Source organism: Hordeum vulgare, chromosome 6H, assembly GCF_904849725.1.
Source record: "Hordeum vulgare subsp. vulgare chromosome 6H, MorexV3_pseudomolecules_assembly, whole genome shotgun sequence".
NCBI classification, from domain to species: domain Eukaryota; kingdom Viridiplantae; phylum Streptophyta; class Magnoliopsida; order Poales; family Poaceae; genus Hordeum; species Hordeum vulgare.
This window is the reverse complement of record NC_058523.1, coordinates 30,808,912-30,827,129: the sequence shown is the minus strand read 5'-3', so window position 1 is coordinate 30,827,129 and position 18,218 is coordinate 30,808,912. Positions and strand designations below refer to the sequence as shown.

The following is an 18,218-nucleotide window of genomic DNA, read 5'->3' as shown; positions in this document are numbered from 1 at the left end:
GGGACTTAGCTGCGATCAAGAATCGCCTAAGTACTAATTTTCTCCGAGTGTGCACTAAACGTCGCACTCGGGGACTTAGCTGCGATCAAGAATCGCCTAAGTACAAACTTTCTCCGAGTGTGCACTAACCGTCTCGGGGACTTAGCTGCGATCAACAATCGCCTAAGTACCAACTTTCTCCGAGTGTTCTCTACACGTCGCACTCGGAGACTTGGCCGCGATACAGAATCGCCTAAGTAAAAAGCTTCCTTCGAGTGTATCCTAGAGATTCACTCGGAGGCTTAGCAGAACCTCATTGAGACTCATGTGGATGTCAAGACAACTGGCAACTACATGAGTATCAACTCGCTACGAGTGCGCACGAGACGCCGCACTCGGAGACCTAACTATGATCCAGAATCGCCTAAGTAAAAAGATTACTTCGAGTGTATCCTCCAGATCCACTCGGAGGCTTAGCAGACTGTGACAACCCGATGTCGGCGTTCCCGAAGATTCCCCCCTTTATTCCGTTTTCGTCGCGTGTCTATTTTCTTTTGTCGCATCATCATCGCATCATGCGCATCATCTGCATTGCATCGGCATCTTCATGCCGCCAGTTTTCAAACTTGCATCCGTTGTTAGTTGCCGGTTCGCGTCGTTGTATGTTCTGAACCCGACCGCACATGCATGCGCCCGCGGCATCGTCAAAACCCTGTTTTAAAAGCGTGTTGAAAACGGTTTAGGTCATAACTATTTGTCCGTAGCTCCGTTGGAGATGTGCCATATATATAAATGGACTAGAACGACGAGTAGAATCACGTGAAACACTTTATTTTGCTGTTTAATAAACATAAAATGTGGTTAGGACAAATCTGGACAGATTTAGAATTTAACATGTGAGGTCGTTTCGGAGGTGCTATATGTCATTTCCGACCTCCTTTAAATTGTCTAGATAGGTAGTTTAATTTCCGCTTCACCTCTCGCATGTTTGACAACATTAATATTGCCGTGTAAATAACCGGGAGTGAACTAAATAATTCATATGTGAAGTTTCGTCAATATGCAACTCGTTGCATATTGAACTCACTTAATGTGAGGACCCGCTCGACTACGTCGGTTCGTCTGCTTCACGGAGGCATTCTTCTTCCAAGCGGGATCTCAGGCAAGATGATCATTTCCCCAGATACCATTACTATCATTGCCATGCTAGTTTATCGCTTATATAGTTTATGTATCGTTGCCTACCACTTGTTAAATATTAGCCTCTTAACAATGCCATGATCACCATCAACCTGTTCGACCTAGCAAACCACTGATTGGCTAGGTTACCGCTTGCTTAACCCTGTTGTTAGCGTTGCTAGTTGCAGGTGGAGTTGCTTCCATGTGAAAACATGGGTTCCTTGTCATATCACCCTATTAATGCTATTTAATTTAATGCACCTATATACTTGGTAAAAGGTGGAAGGCTCGGCCTTTCTAGCCTGGTGTTTTGTTCCACCTTTGCCCCCTTAGTTTCGGCTACCGGTGTTATGTTCCATAAATGAGCGCTCCTAACACGATCGGGGTTGTTATGGGGACCCCCATGATAATTCGTTTTAGGTTAAAGCTGGTCTGGCAAGGCCCAACATTGGTACTACATTTGCCCAACATAATAATTTGATAAATTGAAATGCATAGGGAGTTAGCGCTACCCGAGGAGTAATTCTACATAATACAGGTAGGGCCAGTGCTGATGGTGCTGGTCCAAAACAGAGCACCGTGCGGGGCCACCGCGAGGAAACTCGAGGTTTGGCACTCGTACGCTTCGCTTATCCGTCGTGTCCTGAGAACGAGATACGCGGCTCCTATCGGGATCGTCGACACGCCGGGCGGCCTTGCTGGATTAGTTTTACCTTTGACGAGATATCTTGTGCATCGGGATTCCGGTGATGCTTCGGGTAATCTAGAGTTGAGGTTTTCCACTAGGGAATCCGACGAGATCGCGAGCTTCGTGATTGAGGATTTCTATGCGGCTTGTGGTAATTTGTGATGGACTAGTTGGAGCACCCCTGCAGGGTTAAATCTTTTCGGAAAGCCGTGCCCGCGGTTATGTGGCAACGTGGAAACTTTGTTTAACACTGGTTCTAGATAACTTGAAGTTAACTTAATTAAAACATGCCAATTGTGTGCGTAACCGTGACTGTCTCTTTCGTGAGTTCCTTCTCCGATCGAGGACACGGTTGGGTTATGTCTGACGTAGGTAGGTGTTCAGGATCATTCATTTGATCATGAGTAGTTCACGTCCGTTATGCGTAGATCTTCCTCCTCTTATTCTTGTATTCGTAAGTTTAGCCACCAAATATATGCTTAGTCGCTGCTGCAACCTCACCACTTAACCATACCTCACCCATTAAGCTTTGCTAGTCTTGATACCTTTGGAAATGAGATTGCTGAGTCCCCTGTGGTCACAGCTTACTACAACACCAGTTGCAGGTACAGGTAAAGGTTACTTGACGCGAGCGCGTTGATTGTTCATTTGGAGTTGCTTCTTCTTCTTCTTCATCATCATAGATCTAGGATGGGTTCCAGGCCGGCAACCTAGGATAGCAAGGATGGACGTCGTTCTTATTTTTCTCGTTTGTTTTCGTCCGTAGTCGGACCCTCCTCTTACTCTTGATGATTATGTAATGTACTGATGTGACTCTGATGTAGCTTGTGGCGAGTGTAAGCCAACTCTGTATATATATCTCTTCTTTTCAGTACATGTACTTGTAACGATATCCATTCTTGCGACACGACGAGATGCGCTTCTATCCCTGACGAGGCCTTCGTGCCAAATTGAGGATAGGGTCGCATCTTGGGCGTGACAAGTTTGTATCAGAGCAGTACCGACCTAGGAGCCCCTTGATTGATCGAACTTGGCCGAGTCGAGTCTAGTGAAAAAACTGCTTTGAGTCTAATTATATATCGGAGAGTAGGATTCTTTTTTCTCCTCTTCTATGCTCTAGTGAGGAATCTTGACGTAATAATTTAATTCTACTCCTCTTCTCACTCAATTTGTTTTAGGATCACGCGGATATTTTTGGAATTTATATGACGCCGATGTGACGGAGTTTTGTCTTGGTGCCTCCTATCTGCTCTAAGTCTCAGGGTACTTGAGCTCCAGGGGATTCTTGAGCACATCGTTATCATTCAGGTTTCTTAGTATATCACAACGAAGGATGTTCGTAATTGCTTCAATACTGGTAGTGGCGAGATAACCCCGATGTCCCCAGTACTGGTGCAGATTGTTCGGGAGTACTGCCATACTTTGTATCGTTGTGATCACGAGGGTCTGTTGTAGATGAAGGTCCGAGATCCTGGTTGTGTGTTGACGGATGTGATACAGGTGACGGGTTAGTATAGGAGTTGTGTGATATTACTCCTTGTATCCGTGTACCAGATTGCATGACCAGATATTTCGGGAATTCCTAGGTGGGAATTCAAGTAGTTACTTATAGGATAATCTTCCAACAAATGCATGATGTTAGGTTGGGGTTCGACATCTAGTGGATTCCTGTCCACGAAAATATCGGACGGAATCTTTCTCATGAGTTTGTTCTGGCTTGTTTCATAAGCCTCACCCTTTGTTTTGTTGGAATATGGTAATTTGAGTTGTTTCGATGTCAAGTGGTGATTTCAGATCTTTCCAAGAGGTGTTCTCATAGTTTTTATGTGAGAATGCAAATTCTTTTGTTCGTTCAATTGTCATGTCAATTCTTGTCAACCAGAGTCGTCATGTTAATTCTTTTCAACCGGTGTGTTTCTCTTCAAGTAATTCAATCCTCTCCAATTTTTCAAGAGCATTCTCTTATTCCATCCGGAGTTCATCTCATCTTGCCCAAGTTGTCCTTGTTTTTCCCCGCCCTCGCGCCCTTTTTCTTCAGTGATTCAATTTTCATCCAAGAGTTTTCTTTTCATTGGGCTTCCGCTGTCTGTTCTTTTCTCTCTTACCCAGTGATTCGTTGTGAAGATTCTCAGGAGCTTCATGTTCATCTTTATTCATTCTTGTCATCCTTACCGGTGAATTCAGTTCAGTTATCCATGGTCATCATATCCTTTTCAACCATTAAATTCTTTCCGACGTTGGAAATTCTTTCAGCCTATCTTGTTTATTAATTCCTATCTCTTTCTATCCGGAGTGTTAAAGATATTTCAGTAGTTTCTAGTTTTCAATTCTTTTAATTATTTCGAGGTGCTAACCTCATCTAGTTCTCTTCATACCGGTGCATTATCTCTCTTCTAAGCAATCTTTTCTAACGGTGGTTTCTTTGAGTGGGCCCATAACCCACAGGTTTTTCCCAGGATCTTATATGTCTCTTCAATTTTTGAGAGGTCTTTAATTCTTTTCAACTATGACGTAAGTATGAATTTCACCAGTCATATCCCTTCTCCAAGTTCAATTGGAATTAATTCTCATGTTGGCTCAACCTTTCATTCTTCTTTATTCCGGAGTGTCTCATTAATTCTTGGTGTTGCTCTCGTCATCATTCTCAGCTTGTAATTCGAAGGGGTGTTTCTCTCAATCCTGGTTCATTCTTGTGGAGATTATCATTTCAGCTTGGTGGCATTATCTTATTTGTTCCAATCATGAGTAATCTCTTTCTTGCTATCCGGTGCATTTCTGAGTTGTTTCATTCTCGATCCTCCGAAGGCCATCATTTCATAAGATTCTTCATTCTCAGCTTTCAGCTTTCATCCTCAATTCCTCTCAATCGTTGTCTCTTCGTTCGTCTCTCAATTATTCTGGTGTCTTGTTTAAATTTTTTCTCTCAGGTGGATAATGACCTCTTCATTCTCTTGTATCTCTATTAATTCTTGGTTTTTCCATTCAATTGGAACTCTTACCCGTGCTTCCTTCATTTATGCTTCAGGTGGTGCTTATCTCTCCTAAATCATTTCTAGAAGATTAAGTGGTATGCAAAATCCGTTGCTTGTCATCAATTAAACTTGATGAAGGATAAGCATAACATAAATCTTATTCTTGTTCACAGTATCTGAATTCTTCTTCCGGAGTGGCTCATGATATCGATTCCTTTTTCTCAAGTGTTCTTATCTTTTCTTTTCCGGAGTTCCAAGTTTTCTCAAGTATCTCTTTGTGAGGCTTCATCTAAATTTTGGCAAGGTCATAATCATATTCTTTTCTTCCTTGATATCTTTGCATCATTCATTCGTATACGGAGGTCCTTCTTGGTGGTTCATCAAGGTTTCAATCCATTCTCAAGTGTTCTTCAAGAATCTTATTGGAGAACCTCAAATTTTCTTCTCTTGCATTTCCAAGTGCATTTGTTCTTCCTTTTCCTTTGAGGTGGTATTATAGCATTCTTGTTAGTGTAGGAGTCTCGAAGAGATTTCTTTTCAGGAATGAGATAATTAAACCCACCAATTCTATGACCATGAGATATTCTCAACTCATGATTTCTTCATTGAGTTATCTTGGTTTGGATTTCACCTAAAGCTTTTCCTATGGATTGTTGCTATCATGGTGCTTGTCATTAATCCAAGTTCTCAATGTATCCTCTTGGTGTAAGAATTGTTCATATCTTGTTTCTCCCAACCTATCCTTGTTTCTTTTAGTGGGTGGTTGTTACCTCATAAATGCGAGATGATTTTCATAAGCCCACTACTATCTTGTTCTTTTCGTTGTTGTTTTTCCAACAACGTCGCCCAATTCTTCTTGCAAGGATGCTTGCCAAGTTCATTGGAGTTAGTAGTTGTCATTCTTTTCTTCTTTCTCTTCTTCTGTATGAGCTAGTTACTATTCTCTTGTTCCGGAGGCATTGTGATGTTGCTCTTTTGGGTCAATCTTCTTGTTCTATCAAGATCATGGTGTTCCCTTGCTCTATTTACTTGTTTGTTGTGAATATTGTCTATTTCTTCCATCTTATCGAATTTTTTGTCCCATTTTCCTACCGAAGTGTTGCCGAAATTTTCCGTGAATTCTTGCTTCTTTCTCATATCGTTCCTCATCTCTTTGCAACCGTCAAGGGTCGTTGGTTTCACTCGTTTGTCAAGAGGCGACTAAGTTTTACCTCTTCCCTTCTCATCCTCTCCCCCTTTCATTCTTGGATCTCGGGGCGAGATCCTCTTGTAGTGTAGGACAGTTGTGACAGCCCGATGCCCGCGTTCCCGAAGATTCCCCCCTTTATTCCGTTTTCGTCGCGTGTCTATTTTCTTTCATCGCATCATGCGCATCATCTGCATTGCATCGGCATCTCCGTGCCGCCAGTTTTCAAACTTGCATCCGTTGTTAGTTGCCGGTTCACGTCGTTGTCCATTCTGAACCCGACCGCACATGCACGCGCCCGCGGCATCGTCAAAACCCTGTTCTAAAAGCGTGTTGAAAATAGTTTAGGTCATAACTATTTGTCCGTAGCTCTGTTGGAGATGTGCCATATATATAAATGGACTAGAACGACGAGTAGAATCACGTGAAACACTTTATTTTGCTGTTTAATAAACATAAAATGTGGTTAGGACAAATCTGGACAGATTTAGAATTTAACATGTGAGGTCGTTTCGGAGGTGCTATATGTCATTTCCGACCTCCTTTAAAATGTCTAGATAGGTAGTTTAATTTCCGCTTCACCTCTCGCATGTTTGACAACATTAATATTGCCGTGTAAATAACCGGGAGTGAACTAAATAATTCATATGTGAAGTTTCGTCAATATGCAACTCGTTGCATATTGAACTTCACTTAATGTGTAGTGTATGATTGTGTGAATGGTCATGTCGTGACTTGCATGAATCCAGCTTCTCATGCATCATATGTGGTGTGCATCGTGTGGTGAATTCCGTGTGTTGATTTGTGTTTCCGGTTTGCTTCGTCTCGTTAGAGTTCCGCAGCGTGCCGGAATGTGAGGACCCGCTCGACTACGTCGGTTCGTCTGCTTCACGGAGGCATTCTTCTTCCAAGCGGGATCTCAGGCAAGATGATCATTTCCCCAGATACCATTACTATCATTGCCATGCTAGTTTATCGCTTATATCGTTTATGTATCGTTGCCTACCACTTGTTAAATATTAGCCTCTTAACAATGCCATGATCACCATCAACCTGTTCGACCTAGCAAACCACTGATTGGCTAGGTTACCGCTTGCTTAACCCTGTTGTTAGCGTTGCTAGTTGCAGGTGGAGTTGCTTCCATGTGAAAACATGGGTTCCTTGTCATATCACCCTATTAATGCTATTTAATTTAATGCACCTATATACTTGGTAAAAGGTGGAAGGCTCGGCCTTTCTAGCCTGGTGTTTTGTTCCACCTTTGCCCCCTTAGTTTCGGCTACCGGTGTTATGTTCCATAAATGAGCGCTCCTAACACGATCGGGGTTGTTATGGGGACCCCCATGATAATTCGTTTTAGGTTAAAGCTGGTCTGGCAAGGCCCAACATTGGTACTACATTTGCCCAACATAATAATTTGATAAATTGAAATGCATAGGGAGTTAGCGCTACCCGAGGAGTAATTCTACATAATACAGGTAGGGCCAGTGCTGATGGTGCTGGTCCAAAACAGAGCACCGTGCGGGGCCACCGCGAGGAAACTCGAGGTTTGGCACTCGTACGCTTCGCTTATCCGTCGTGTCCTGAGAACGAGATACGCGGCTCCTATCGGGATCGTCGACACGCCGGGCGGCCTTGCTGGATTAGTTTTACCTTTGACGAGATATCTTGTGCATCGGGATTCCGGTGATGCTTCGGGTAATCTAGAGTTGAGGTTTTCCACTAGGGAATCCGACGAGATCGCGAGCTTCGTGATTGAGGATTTCTATGCGGCTTGTGGTAATTTGTGATGGACTAGTTGGAGCACCCCTGCAGGGTTAAATCTTTTCGGATAGTCGTGCCCGCGGTTATGTGGCAACGTGGAAACTTTGTTTAACACTGGTTCTAGATAACTTGAAGTTAACTTAATTAAAACATGCCAATTATGTGCGTAACCGTGACTGTCTCTTTTGTGAGTTCCTTCTCCGACCGAGGACACGGTGGGGTTATGTCTGACGTAGGTAGGTGTTTAGGATCATTCATTTGATCATCAGTAGTTCACGTCCGTTATGCGTAGATCTTCCCCCTCTTATTCTTGTACTCGTAAGTTTAGCCACCAAATATATGCTTAGTCGCTGCTGCAACCTCACCACTTAACCATACCTCACCCATTAAGCTTTGCTAGTCTTGATACCTTTGGAAATGAGATTGCTGAGTCCCCTGTGGCTCACAGCTTACTACAACACCAGTTGCAGGTACAGGTAAAGGTTACTTGACGCGAGCGCGTTGATTGTTCATTTGGAGTTGCTTCTTCTTCTTCTTCTTCATCATCGATCTAGGATGGGTTCCAGGCCGGCAGCCTGGGATAGCAAGGATGGACGTCGTTCTTATTTTTCTCGTTTGTTTTCGTTCGTAGTCGGACCCTGCTCTTACTCTTGATGATTATGTAATGTACTGATGTGACTCTGATGTAGCTTGTGGCGAGTGTAAGCCAACTCTGTATATATATCTCTTCTTTTCAGTACATGTACTTGTAACGATATCCATTCTTGCGACACGACGAGATGCGCTTCTATCCCTGACGAGGCCTTCGTGCCAAATTGAGGATAGGGTCGCATCTTAGGCGTGACACAGACCCTCATTGATGCTCATGCAGATGTCAAGACAACTGACAACTACATGCTTCGCATGTTTGCCACTGGCTTCAACAAAAAACGCCAAACATAAATCACGAGCCAAAATTGTGTCAAGAATTTTTTGGCGAAGGAAGAGCAAAATATTCAATTCCAATTAAAAGTTGGTTCAACGATACTCGGTTCGGTGTAGATCAAGCTTATCCACACCGAACCACAAATGTGACGGCCAACATCAGTGGCCAAGGTTTGATACAAATCCACTCGGCATACCGAGGTAAAGTTTTTTCAAGCATCGTCAGGACTGGCACTGGGACTGGCAGGCTCCACGAACGTGTCGAGGTCGATCCCGTCTGCGATGCGAGTGGCGCTCTCAAGGAAGGTCTCCATGAAATCTTCGAATCGAAGCTTCTTGGTGTTGGCGACCTGCAGCGCCCTCAGCTTCTCCTCGCGAGCCTCCTTGCAGTGCACTCAGACCAGCGACAGCACCACGTCCGCACCACAGCGAGTAGCAGATTTCTTCCACGCCTCCACTCGGTTCGGGACGTCCTCCAGCCGAGTCATCAACCCTTCCATCTCTTGCCGGGACTCGTCTTCGGGCCAGAGCTCCTTGTCGATTCGGCGGACGACCTCTCTCAGTCGACCGATGAAAGGTCCCACTTTGCCCAGGCGAATGTGCGCTCGGAGCATGTCTCGATTGGCGTCGTCGCCGAGTGGAACGTTCGGAATAACCGACCGCTCATCGTCAGCTGCTTCAGCCTCAGCGTCCATACAAAAATCTGCAAAGACACGACGAGCAGAAAGTAAGCGCAGAATGCAATACACAGTCAAGAAGCACTCGGAAAAACAGAACTTACCACCGAGAAGCGCAATCATCTTCCTTGCCCAGTCACTAACGTACTTCTCCTGTGATATGCACCACATGTTCATCACCTTCATCTGTCCCATCAGCTCGGTTCTTTGTTTGCCCATTTTCTCCATTTCGGCCACCAATGCCTTGTTTGCCTCGCGGGACTCCTCCAAGGATTTCTCTCGTTCAGCCAGAGCGCCCTTCACACCAGCCAAATCATGAACATCTGCCTCCAGTTCCGCAGCAAGCTGAATCTTTTCAGCCTTCAGAGCGTTGTACGCTGATCCCATCTCGCAAGTCTTCTGCAAATCAGCGCGAAGAGAAGATCAGACACACTCAACAAGGAAAACAATAAAAGCTCGAAGTTCTTCAGACCCCTGCCGACGCAAGCAGTCGACTGCGGCCTCGGGGACTACACCCAGTGGGTTCACTAAGAGTGACCCCACTGCCATGAAGCTCAAACAGGTCCGCCCTATTGAGCTAAATACCAAAAACAAGCCTATGATGCTACTACTACCCGACCTGAGTAAGGTTACTCTCGGGGACTACTTGCAGTAGGTGCACTCGGAGTGCCCCCACCGGTAACATTCGAACAGATTAGTTTTGATCTAATCAAGTTAAAGAAAATGTATATAAAGACAACTGCCGGTGCAAGCACTCGACAGAAGTCTCGGGGACTACACCCACTGGGTTCACTAAGAGTGAACCCACTGCAAAATAATCATACTGCATCCAAGTATATTGCTTAAACACCCAGTGGGTTACAGGAGGAAAGTAAATACTTACTAGCCCACTTACTCGGATATCGTCCCGAAGTTCCAAGCTTCGCTTGTACACAGACGCGACGCAGTCGTACGCACTCTTGGCATCATTCGCCATCAACTCCGCCTGCACCATGGCCCCCTTGGCAGCTCCCACCTGATCTTCCGGGAGGCGTTGGGCGTCGTAATGGACAGTCGACGGACCTGGCACCACAAGAGACTCCTTGGGCATCCCAAGTCCTGCTCCAGTCGGTTCAGCAGCGATGAGCGCCGTTTCAGTCGACGACATCGTCTCGGTTGGCGGCGCGTCCATGGCGGGAGTAGTAGCAGATGGAACAGCCTCAAGGATAGGCACCGCAGCTTGCTCGGTCCTCTTCTGTTCGTCCTCCTCCACATGAATCACCTCTGAAGGAAGCCCGACCGAACGATGTGAGACCACAGGAAAAAGGACAAGAACAAAGACAGAATTCGTGGAACAATAATGTAAGCTCTAGGAGTCGCCACGATGTACCTTGCTGGGATGTGGCAACGTTGTCCGTATCCATGGGATCATCCTCCTGGCGTGGCGGAGAAGTGGCGGAGGTGGCAGCTCTGTCGAGTAAAATCCACTCGACGAATAAACATGGGTTTAATCAAATACTGAAAGAAGATAGGAGAACAAGGCACTTACGGGAACGGCGATCCTCATCCGAGGCAAAGCCTTCCGAGGTTTGGATCCACTCGGTTTAGCCACCTTGGGAGGTTGGCCCGCCGGCTCAGCAGCAGCGTCCCTGGTCCTCTTTGTGCTCCAAGCACTCGGAGCCACGGGAGTAGCTGGCAAGGCGCTCGGAGCCATGAGAGTAGCTGGCAAAGCATCCGGAACCACGGGAGGAGCTGGCGGGGCACTCGGAGCCGCTAGGGGAGCCAACGGAGCCACAGGTTCGTGGCGGCGCTTAGTTCGAGGCTCTGGTGGTGGTGGTGGCGCTCTCTGCTCCTCATCTCCCCCCTCCTCCTCTTCGGACTCCTCCGTCTCCCCACTGTCGGAGACGTACTCGGCGCTCTCCACGCTGCCCTCCTGGCTGCCTTCCTCTTCCTCAGCCGGATTCCCGTTCGAGACGAGAGAGAACCAGTTGGTCCACGCCTGCACGAGATACAGTCGACAACATCAGGCGTCATACATTGATAAAAGAAAAAGCGATAAATCTAAGACAATTGTGAGCACTCGACAAGTTATACTCACCTCATTCGGAGGAGGGTTGTCCGCGCGGAAGGGCTTCACTCGCCGGGCTCCTATGGGGTTATCGCAGGCGCCTGTGATGCTGCGGACCCACGCCGCCACAACCTCCCCGGTCACGCACTCGGGATGAGTCCGAGTGGAGTCCTCAGGCCCCGTGTAGTGCCACATGGTGTGGTGTCGAGCTTGCAGGGGCTGGATACGCCGACCCAGAAAAATCTCCAGCAAATCTATGCCGGTGACTCCCTTGCGGACGACATCTACCAGCGCGTCGACCAGAGGCTGAATCTGGATCTTTTCCATCTTCGTGAGCGCAAGCTGCCTAGGCGGAGCCGGTCGGTCTAAGCTGAAAGGGGGCAGTCCAGTTGCGGCATTCGGACAAGCGACGTCCTGGCAGTAGAACCAAGTCGACTGCCAGTTCCTAACGGATTCAGACAACTGAAGAGCGGGATAGCTACTTTTGCTTTTCTTTTGGAAGCCTAAGCCTCCGCAGAGCTGGAGGAGATGAGTTTTGTCGTTCGACTGGCTAAATCTTTTGATGGTTTGGGATCTAGCAGAGAAGATGTGCTTAAAGAGCCCCCAATGAGGAGGGCAACCGATAAAACACTCGCAAAGCACGACGAAGGCAGAGAGATGAGCTATTGCGTTGGGAGGAAAATGGTGGAGCTGCGCCCCGAAGTGGTTCATTATACCTCTGAAGAAGGGATGAGGAGGCAGAGAGAAGCCTCGGTACACGTGACTGAGCAGCAAGACGCGCTCATCCTCCCGAGGCGCCGGCTCCGTCTCGCCCTCCGTCGGCAGCCTCCACGACTTGTTCTCGATCAGGCCTTGCTCCACCAGCTCCAGCATGTCGCTCTTTGTCACTGTGGTGGGGAGGAAATCCCCCTGGATCCAACCCGCCGGCAGCGCCCGCTGTCGCCGTTGAGCGGGAACCGCCGTCTTCTGCTTCTTCCGCGCCTCGAGCTTGCTCGTCTGCCCCTTCGTCATCGTGGAGGTTGTAGATCCGCGGAGGAGGAGAAGAAGGAAGGAGCTTGGGGTGCGCAAGAAGCCACGGGAGAAGCGGGGCGAGTGCGAGTTATCAGGCGAGTGCGAGTTATCACGCGAGCGCAACGAGAAACCCTCGCTGGAGAGGTTTAAATAAGGTTCCGACTGGGTCACTAGCAGGTGGCCCCGAAATCTTATCCCCCGACCGGTTGCTGCGATATTAGTGGAGGAGATGAAGGCACGGAAATCGAGGCGACAGATACTACTCGATGACGATGTCGTCATCCCCGCTGAGCGCGCGGCAACCGAAATTTGAGGATCCCAGAAAATCCGCCGTTGTCAGTTGACCGGTCACGTCAGAAGATTCCACGAAAGCACTCGGTCTCTGACGGTTCGTTTCACAGATATATCCACTCGGATCACTGGTCAAGAGGATAAAATAGATCGAGGCAAACAACGCCAAAGTCGCATCCATACCAGTCGGATCCGTACTCCAAGCATCGCTTCATCGTTCCAACCTCGATCCATTCGGGGACTAATGATGGGGTTATAGTCCTAGGGTAGGGTCATAGGCCTGCCCTATAAGTCCTACCCAAGGACTACCCTTCATAAGGGAGAAGGCCCTTAGCCAGTTCCGACTGAATTAAGGACTTCCCATCATCCAGTCGGTGACGATTCCTCCATCATCCAGTCGGAGATGAGCATTCGGAGCGTATCAAACTTACCGATTGGATTCCACTTTGTTCATCGTAACCCCCTGGAGGGCAACGGTCATACGTATTCATGTACCTTTATTAGCATTTAAGGCATACGTTACCTGTAACGTAGACATTTAATCGCCACTACTCGACCCCTGTGCACCGAACCGTTGTGAAGGGCAGCGCACTCTATATAAGTCGCCCTTCCCCACTGGTGCAGGGGTTAGCAATTCACTGTAATCCATATTTCACTCGACATCAAGCTTCCAAGAGCACTGAGACGTAGGGCTTTTACCTCCACCGTAGAGGGGCCTGAACTCATACAACCTCGCCGTAGCTAAGGCTCTGCCCATCCTTTCGTACCCTACACATCTACTGTCAGACTTATACCCACGACAATCACCATTCAGCACCAATAAGAGAAGAAGGGCCTTGAATTGTCTCAATGTTCATGCACTTCAGTCCAAATTCTGTTGGATATATCGAGACTGATTGAACTCGCCCACCTTTGGGGATACAAGATGTCATGACCATATACAAGTCCTTACCGAAACATATCCTTAGGGGTAAGTTTGCACGGGTGTTGTGTGAGGATGTCTGAATCAAAGAGATCAGTAATATGACAACGCTTCAGATTTTGTTCTTAATCCTGAATATCCACAATTGGTGCATTTATATCTCAACTAAAAACAGGCAAATTTTAGTGATAGAGATTTCACCTATTCGCAACAAAACAAAAGGATCAGAAATGAAAACATCTTTAAGCCAAACAACATGAATCAATGCATCGTGTACTTCAACCTAACAAACTAACAAAACAACACAGTTTTTTTTACAGAACTCCTTACCGTTGTACTAGCATGCATTTTAATAAACAGCCATCTAAAAAACCCTTAATTTTTTTATATAATTCTGCAATAAACACACAAATGCAAGAACAAAGAAACACATATTAACCTCACAGAAATGAAACAAGCTCCGTTTGGTTATTTTAATAAAGAGGCCGTATGCATCGTGCTGATCCAGAGGCCGGAAGTAATCCTCTTTTTCTAAAAAAAAAAAAGAAACAACCTGGACTCAAAACACATTCCTTCAAGGTGATTCCCATGCAACTCAAATAATAAAACTGCCTTTTGAACATGGCTGAAATTGTTCAGGCAGACGGGTTACTTGTCAAGATAATAGAAACTTGAGTTGGCACACACCTTAATATGATCCCAGTCCATATTGACAACAGCAAGCCTGTGAGTTTCCTTGTCGATCACATGTGTATCATCATGCCTCGCCATCAAGTAATGAACGATGTCACAGCCCACAGAATACTGCAAAATAAATAAATAAATGCCATATATTAATCTGTGTGCTTTTCGAGGAACGAAGATGGCAGATTTGGAAGGGAAACATCACCTGGCCATCGTCGTCGTCCTCCTCGTCATCGCTAGTAGAACTCTCTTCTTCTTCTAGTCCATCCTCTTCTTGCATCTCATGATCCTCCTCTTGGCAAATCAGCTTTTCTTGTTCCATCTTTTCCTCGCCCCCATCCTCTTGGTTGAGATAGTAATGCGGCATGGTGTTCTCCCTGTCCCTGGCGCTCTTCTTGCGGCGTCTGCCGCGCTTGTCCACCGGCGCCTCCGAAGAACCGAACATGGGGTCCGTGAGCATGGGGGTCATGAACCTCGAGTCGAGGGCCAGCTTGGCCTCCTTCCGCCGCATCGGTCGGTACCGCGCCGCCGTGAACCGCTCGTCCTCCATCGCCCGCTTCATCTTCGACTTCGAGTCGAGGGCCTCCTTCCGCCGCATCGGCCGGAACGTCAGGTCGGTCCGCTCCGTCGCGTACCGCTCCCCCTCCATCGCCAGCTTTATCTTCAAATCTCCAAGCTTCACCTCGACCGAGCCTGCCACCGAGGCCTCGATCAGGAGTCGGGGGCGAGTGGCGGCGGGGATGGATGCGGGCGAGGTTGTGGCGGCGGCTGGGGACAAGGGCACCGACAACGCTAGACGCTATGTTCGGTAATCACCCACTCCCACAATCTACGGAATGGGGCAACAGCAACTCCACCATTTTATACAGCAGCTCCGTCAACTCTGCTTTCGGAGTTGTGGAGCGGAGCGATACCGAACACGGCCTTATAACCGGTTGCAGAGAAGAAGAAAATCGCACGGAATTCAGAAATTGCGTGATTTTTTAGCAATCGGAATTGTTTTTTAATAAACACCCATTTTATTTAGGGGACTGCTAGCGTCCACCGACGGACGTATGCTATACGTCCACCATCTTGATGGCCGTTGGATCTACGCGCGTCCGTCCGATTAATCTTGGGTCATGCCCGCTTGTCTCCTCCTTCATTTATTAATTCCTGCAACAACGGTTTTGTTGCAGAAACATTTCTCCTACCACGCCCCGTTTGTCTCCCCCTTTATTTATTAATTTCTGCAACTGTTTTGTTATAAAAACATTTATAACATAGATTGTACTGTATAATTTTTGTGCAATAAAGGTTGTGTTGCGGATTTTTTTGCAGCAAAGATATTGTTGCAGATATTTTTTCTAAACAAAGTATCGACGGATGAAAGTTTTACAACATTAAGATGTTGCAAAATATTTCTTGCAACAGGGAGGATGTTGCAAGAAAACACTCCGCCAGTGAAGGAGTTGCAGCGCTGCCCATCCCCTAACCTGTATCGACTGCTACCCTCCAAGAGGAGCCCACCGGAGTGCCTTCACGTTGCCATCGACGAGGACTGGAACTGCGAAGCTCGCCGTGAACCTCGTCGGATCAGGTGTGACTCATCGCCAACATCTTCCTCCTAACGGGAAGGATGCACACCAAGTATTTCTATAGCCGGCAGCGGCTAGTATGCGACGGTTGCCTAGCCGCCGTCGACCACCCAGCCGTCACCTCCGTGCCAGCCGCACGGTGCTCCGCCTCCCTGCTGCTGGATCTAACCACCACAGAGCCCCGCAACAAGCGCTCTGTTGCAGAAAGCGTTTCTGAGACAACAGCTGAGTTACAGACCCGTGCGCGTGGGTGCGGGTGCTATCGGCCGTTCGATCTAAAGACGATCGGACGTACACGGAGCCAGGGATGTAGGCGCGAGATCGGACGGCAGAAAGTAAGCTTTTCCTTTTTATTTAAGGGAAAGTATTCCTTTCATCCGGCTGATCCAACACTGGACGTCCGTCGCCTTCATCACGTGACGCGTGTCCCTTGCACCGTTACATACTTCTTATCTCCTTCTAAATCAGCTCCTTTCCTAGCTCCTGTAGCATGCCATGGCCACCACCACCTCAAGCTCCCGCAACGCCACTCCTCACACGAGCCAGCCGGTCACCGCCACATGCCCACGCTCTCCCGTGCTCGCCACAGTCCCCGTCACCCCTCCGTTGACGGCCTGCTGCGCCCCCGTCGACCCTCCGCGCGCCGGCCTGCTTGCCACCCTGCTTGCGGCCCGCCGCCCCTGCTCGCCCGCGGCCCTGCACGCCCTCCGCCACCGCACCCGCCCACGGCCCTACCGGCCTGCCCGCCGCCCTGGCTGCCATGGTTGTGCGTCCTCCACAGCTCCGTATCTCCTCTGTTTTCCGTTTGAAGGAAGAAGATGGAGGAGACGTGCCCTCCGGCTGGCTGCCCATGGAGAAAGGTCGGGTTCGTCTGAGCAAGATCCGCAGGTGAGTTTCTGCAACATGAACTTTGTTGCAAAAATTTCTTTCGCAATAGTACTTATGTTGCACAAATACGAAGAAAAAAAACTGCAACAAAGTGATTGTTTCAGAAACTCGAGCGTTGTCTCAGGAATTACCGGGTGCCCAGCCGAAGCGCCCACGAAGAAAAAAAACTGCAAGAAAGTGATTGTTTCAGAAACTCAAGTGTTGTCTCGGGAATTACCGGATGCCCAACCGAAGCGCCGCACGCAGATCGGACGGCTACGCATGTAGATGAAACGGCTATCAAGGTGGATGATGTTTTAGAAAACATGCGTAGCCGTCCGATCTGCGTGCGGCGCTTCGGTTGGGCATCCGGTAATTCCCGAGACAACACTTGAGTTTCTGAAACAATCACTTTCTTGCAGTTTTTTTTCTTCGTGGGCGCTTCGGCTGGGCACCCGGTAATTCCTGAGACAACGCTCGAGTTTCTGAAACAATCGCTTTGTTGCAGTTTTTTTTTCTTCGTATTTGTGCAACATAAGTACTATTGCGAAAGAAATTTTTGCAACAAAGTTCATGTTGCAGAAACTCACCTGCGGATCTTGCTCAGACGAACCCGACCTTTCTCCATGGGCAGCCAGCCGGAGGGCACGTCTCCTCCATCTTCTTCCTTCAAACGGAAAACAGAGGAGATACGGAGCTGTGGAGGACGCACAGCCATGGCAGCCATGGCAGCCAGGGCGGCGGTTAGGCCGGTGGGGCCGTGGGCGGGTGCGGTGGCGGAGGGCGTGCGGGGCCGCGGGCGAGCAGGGGCGGCGGGCCGCAAGCAGGGTGGCAAGCAGGCCGGCGCGCGGAGGGTCGACGGGGGCGCGGCAGGCCGTCAACGGAGGGGTGACGGGGACTGTGGCGAGCACGGGAGAGCGTGGGCATGTGGCGGTGACCGGCTGGCTCGTGTGAGGAGTGGCGTTGCGGGAGCTTGAGGTGGTGGTGGCCATGGCATGCTACAGGAGCTGGGAAAGGAGCTGATTTAGAAGGAGATAAGAAGGATGTAACGGTGCAAGGGACACGCGTCACGTGATGAAGGCGACGGACGTCCAGTGTTGGATCAGCCGGATGAAAGGAATACTTTCCCTTTATTTAAACCCAAACACTAGAAAGTACATTGTCATTATTTGAGAAAACCAAACGAACACTTTAAAGGAAAGAAGAATCATAATGCCAACAACACCACCAACCATGTCATCTGGGTGGAATAATTGGTTGTTCAGTTAGGCGTTGGCCCAGGCCTACCCGAACCTCCAGGGCCTCGCCAGCCAGGCGTGCTAGAAATAGCTGAATTTGTGGTTTTGCTACAGCCACCCTCGTGCTGAGAGGAGAAGGAGAATGCAGCGCAGGTGCTCGTGCAACCATGGAGATGGCGAGAACTCATGTGGTGTAAGGAAAGTGGGGCAGG

The 18,218-nt window shown here is 48.2% G+C and overlaps 1 protein-coding gene across 1 annotated transcript in view; it reads right to left on the bottom strand.

The window, feature by feature from the left end:
- LOC123404994 (pre-rRNA-processing protein ESF1-like) overlaps positions 1-14,973 on the bottom strand; it is a 53,857-nt gene extending 38,884 nt beyond the window's left edge. The window contains exons 1-3 of the mRNA XM_045098874.1: positions 14,530-14,973; positions 14,322-14,444; positions 13,526-13,665 (exon numbers count right to left, since the gene is read on the bottom strand). Of these exons, the coding sequence (XP_044954809.1) occupies positions 13,526-13,665; positions 14,322-14,444; positions 14,530-14,973 (707 nt within the window). The remainder of the gene's footprint in view (positions 1-13,525; positions 13,666-14,321; positions 14,445-14,529) is intronic.
- Between the last annotated feature and the right edge of the window lie 3,245 nt (positions 14,974-18,218).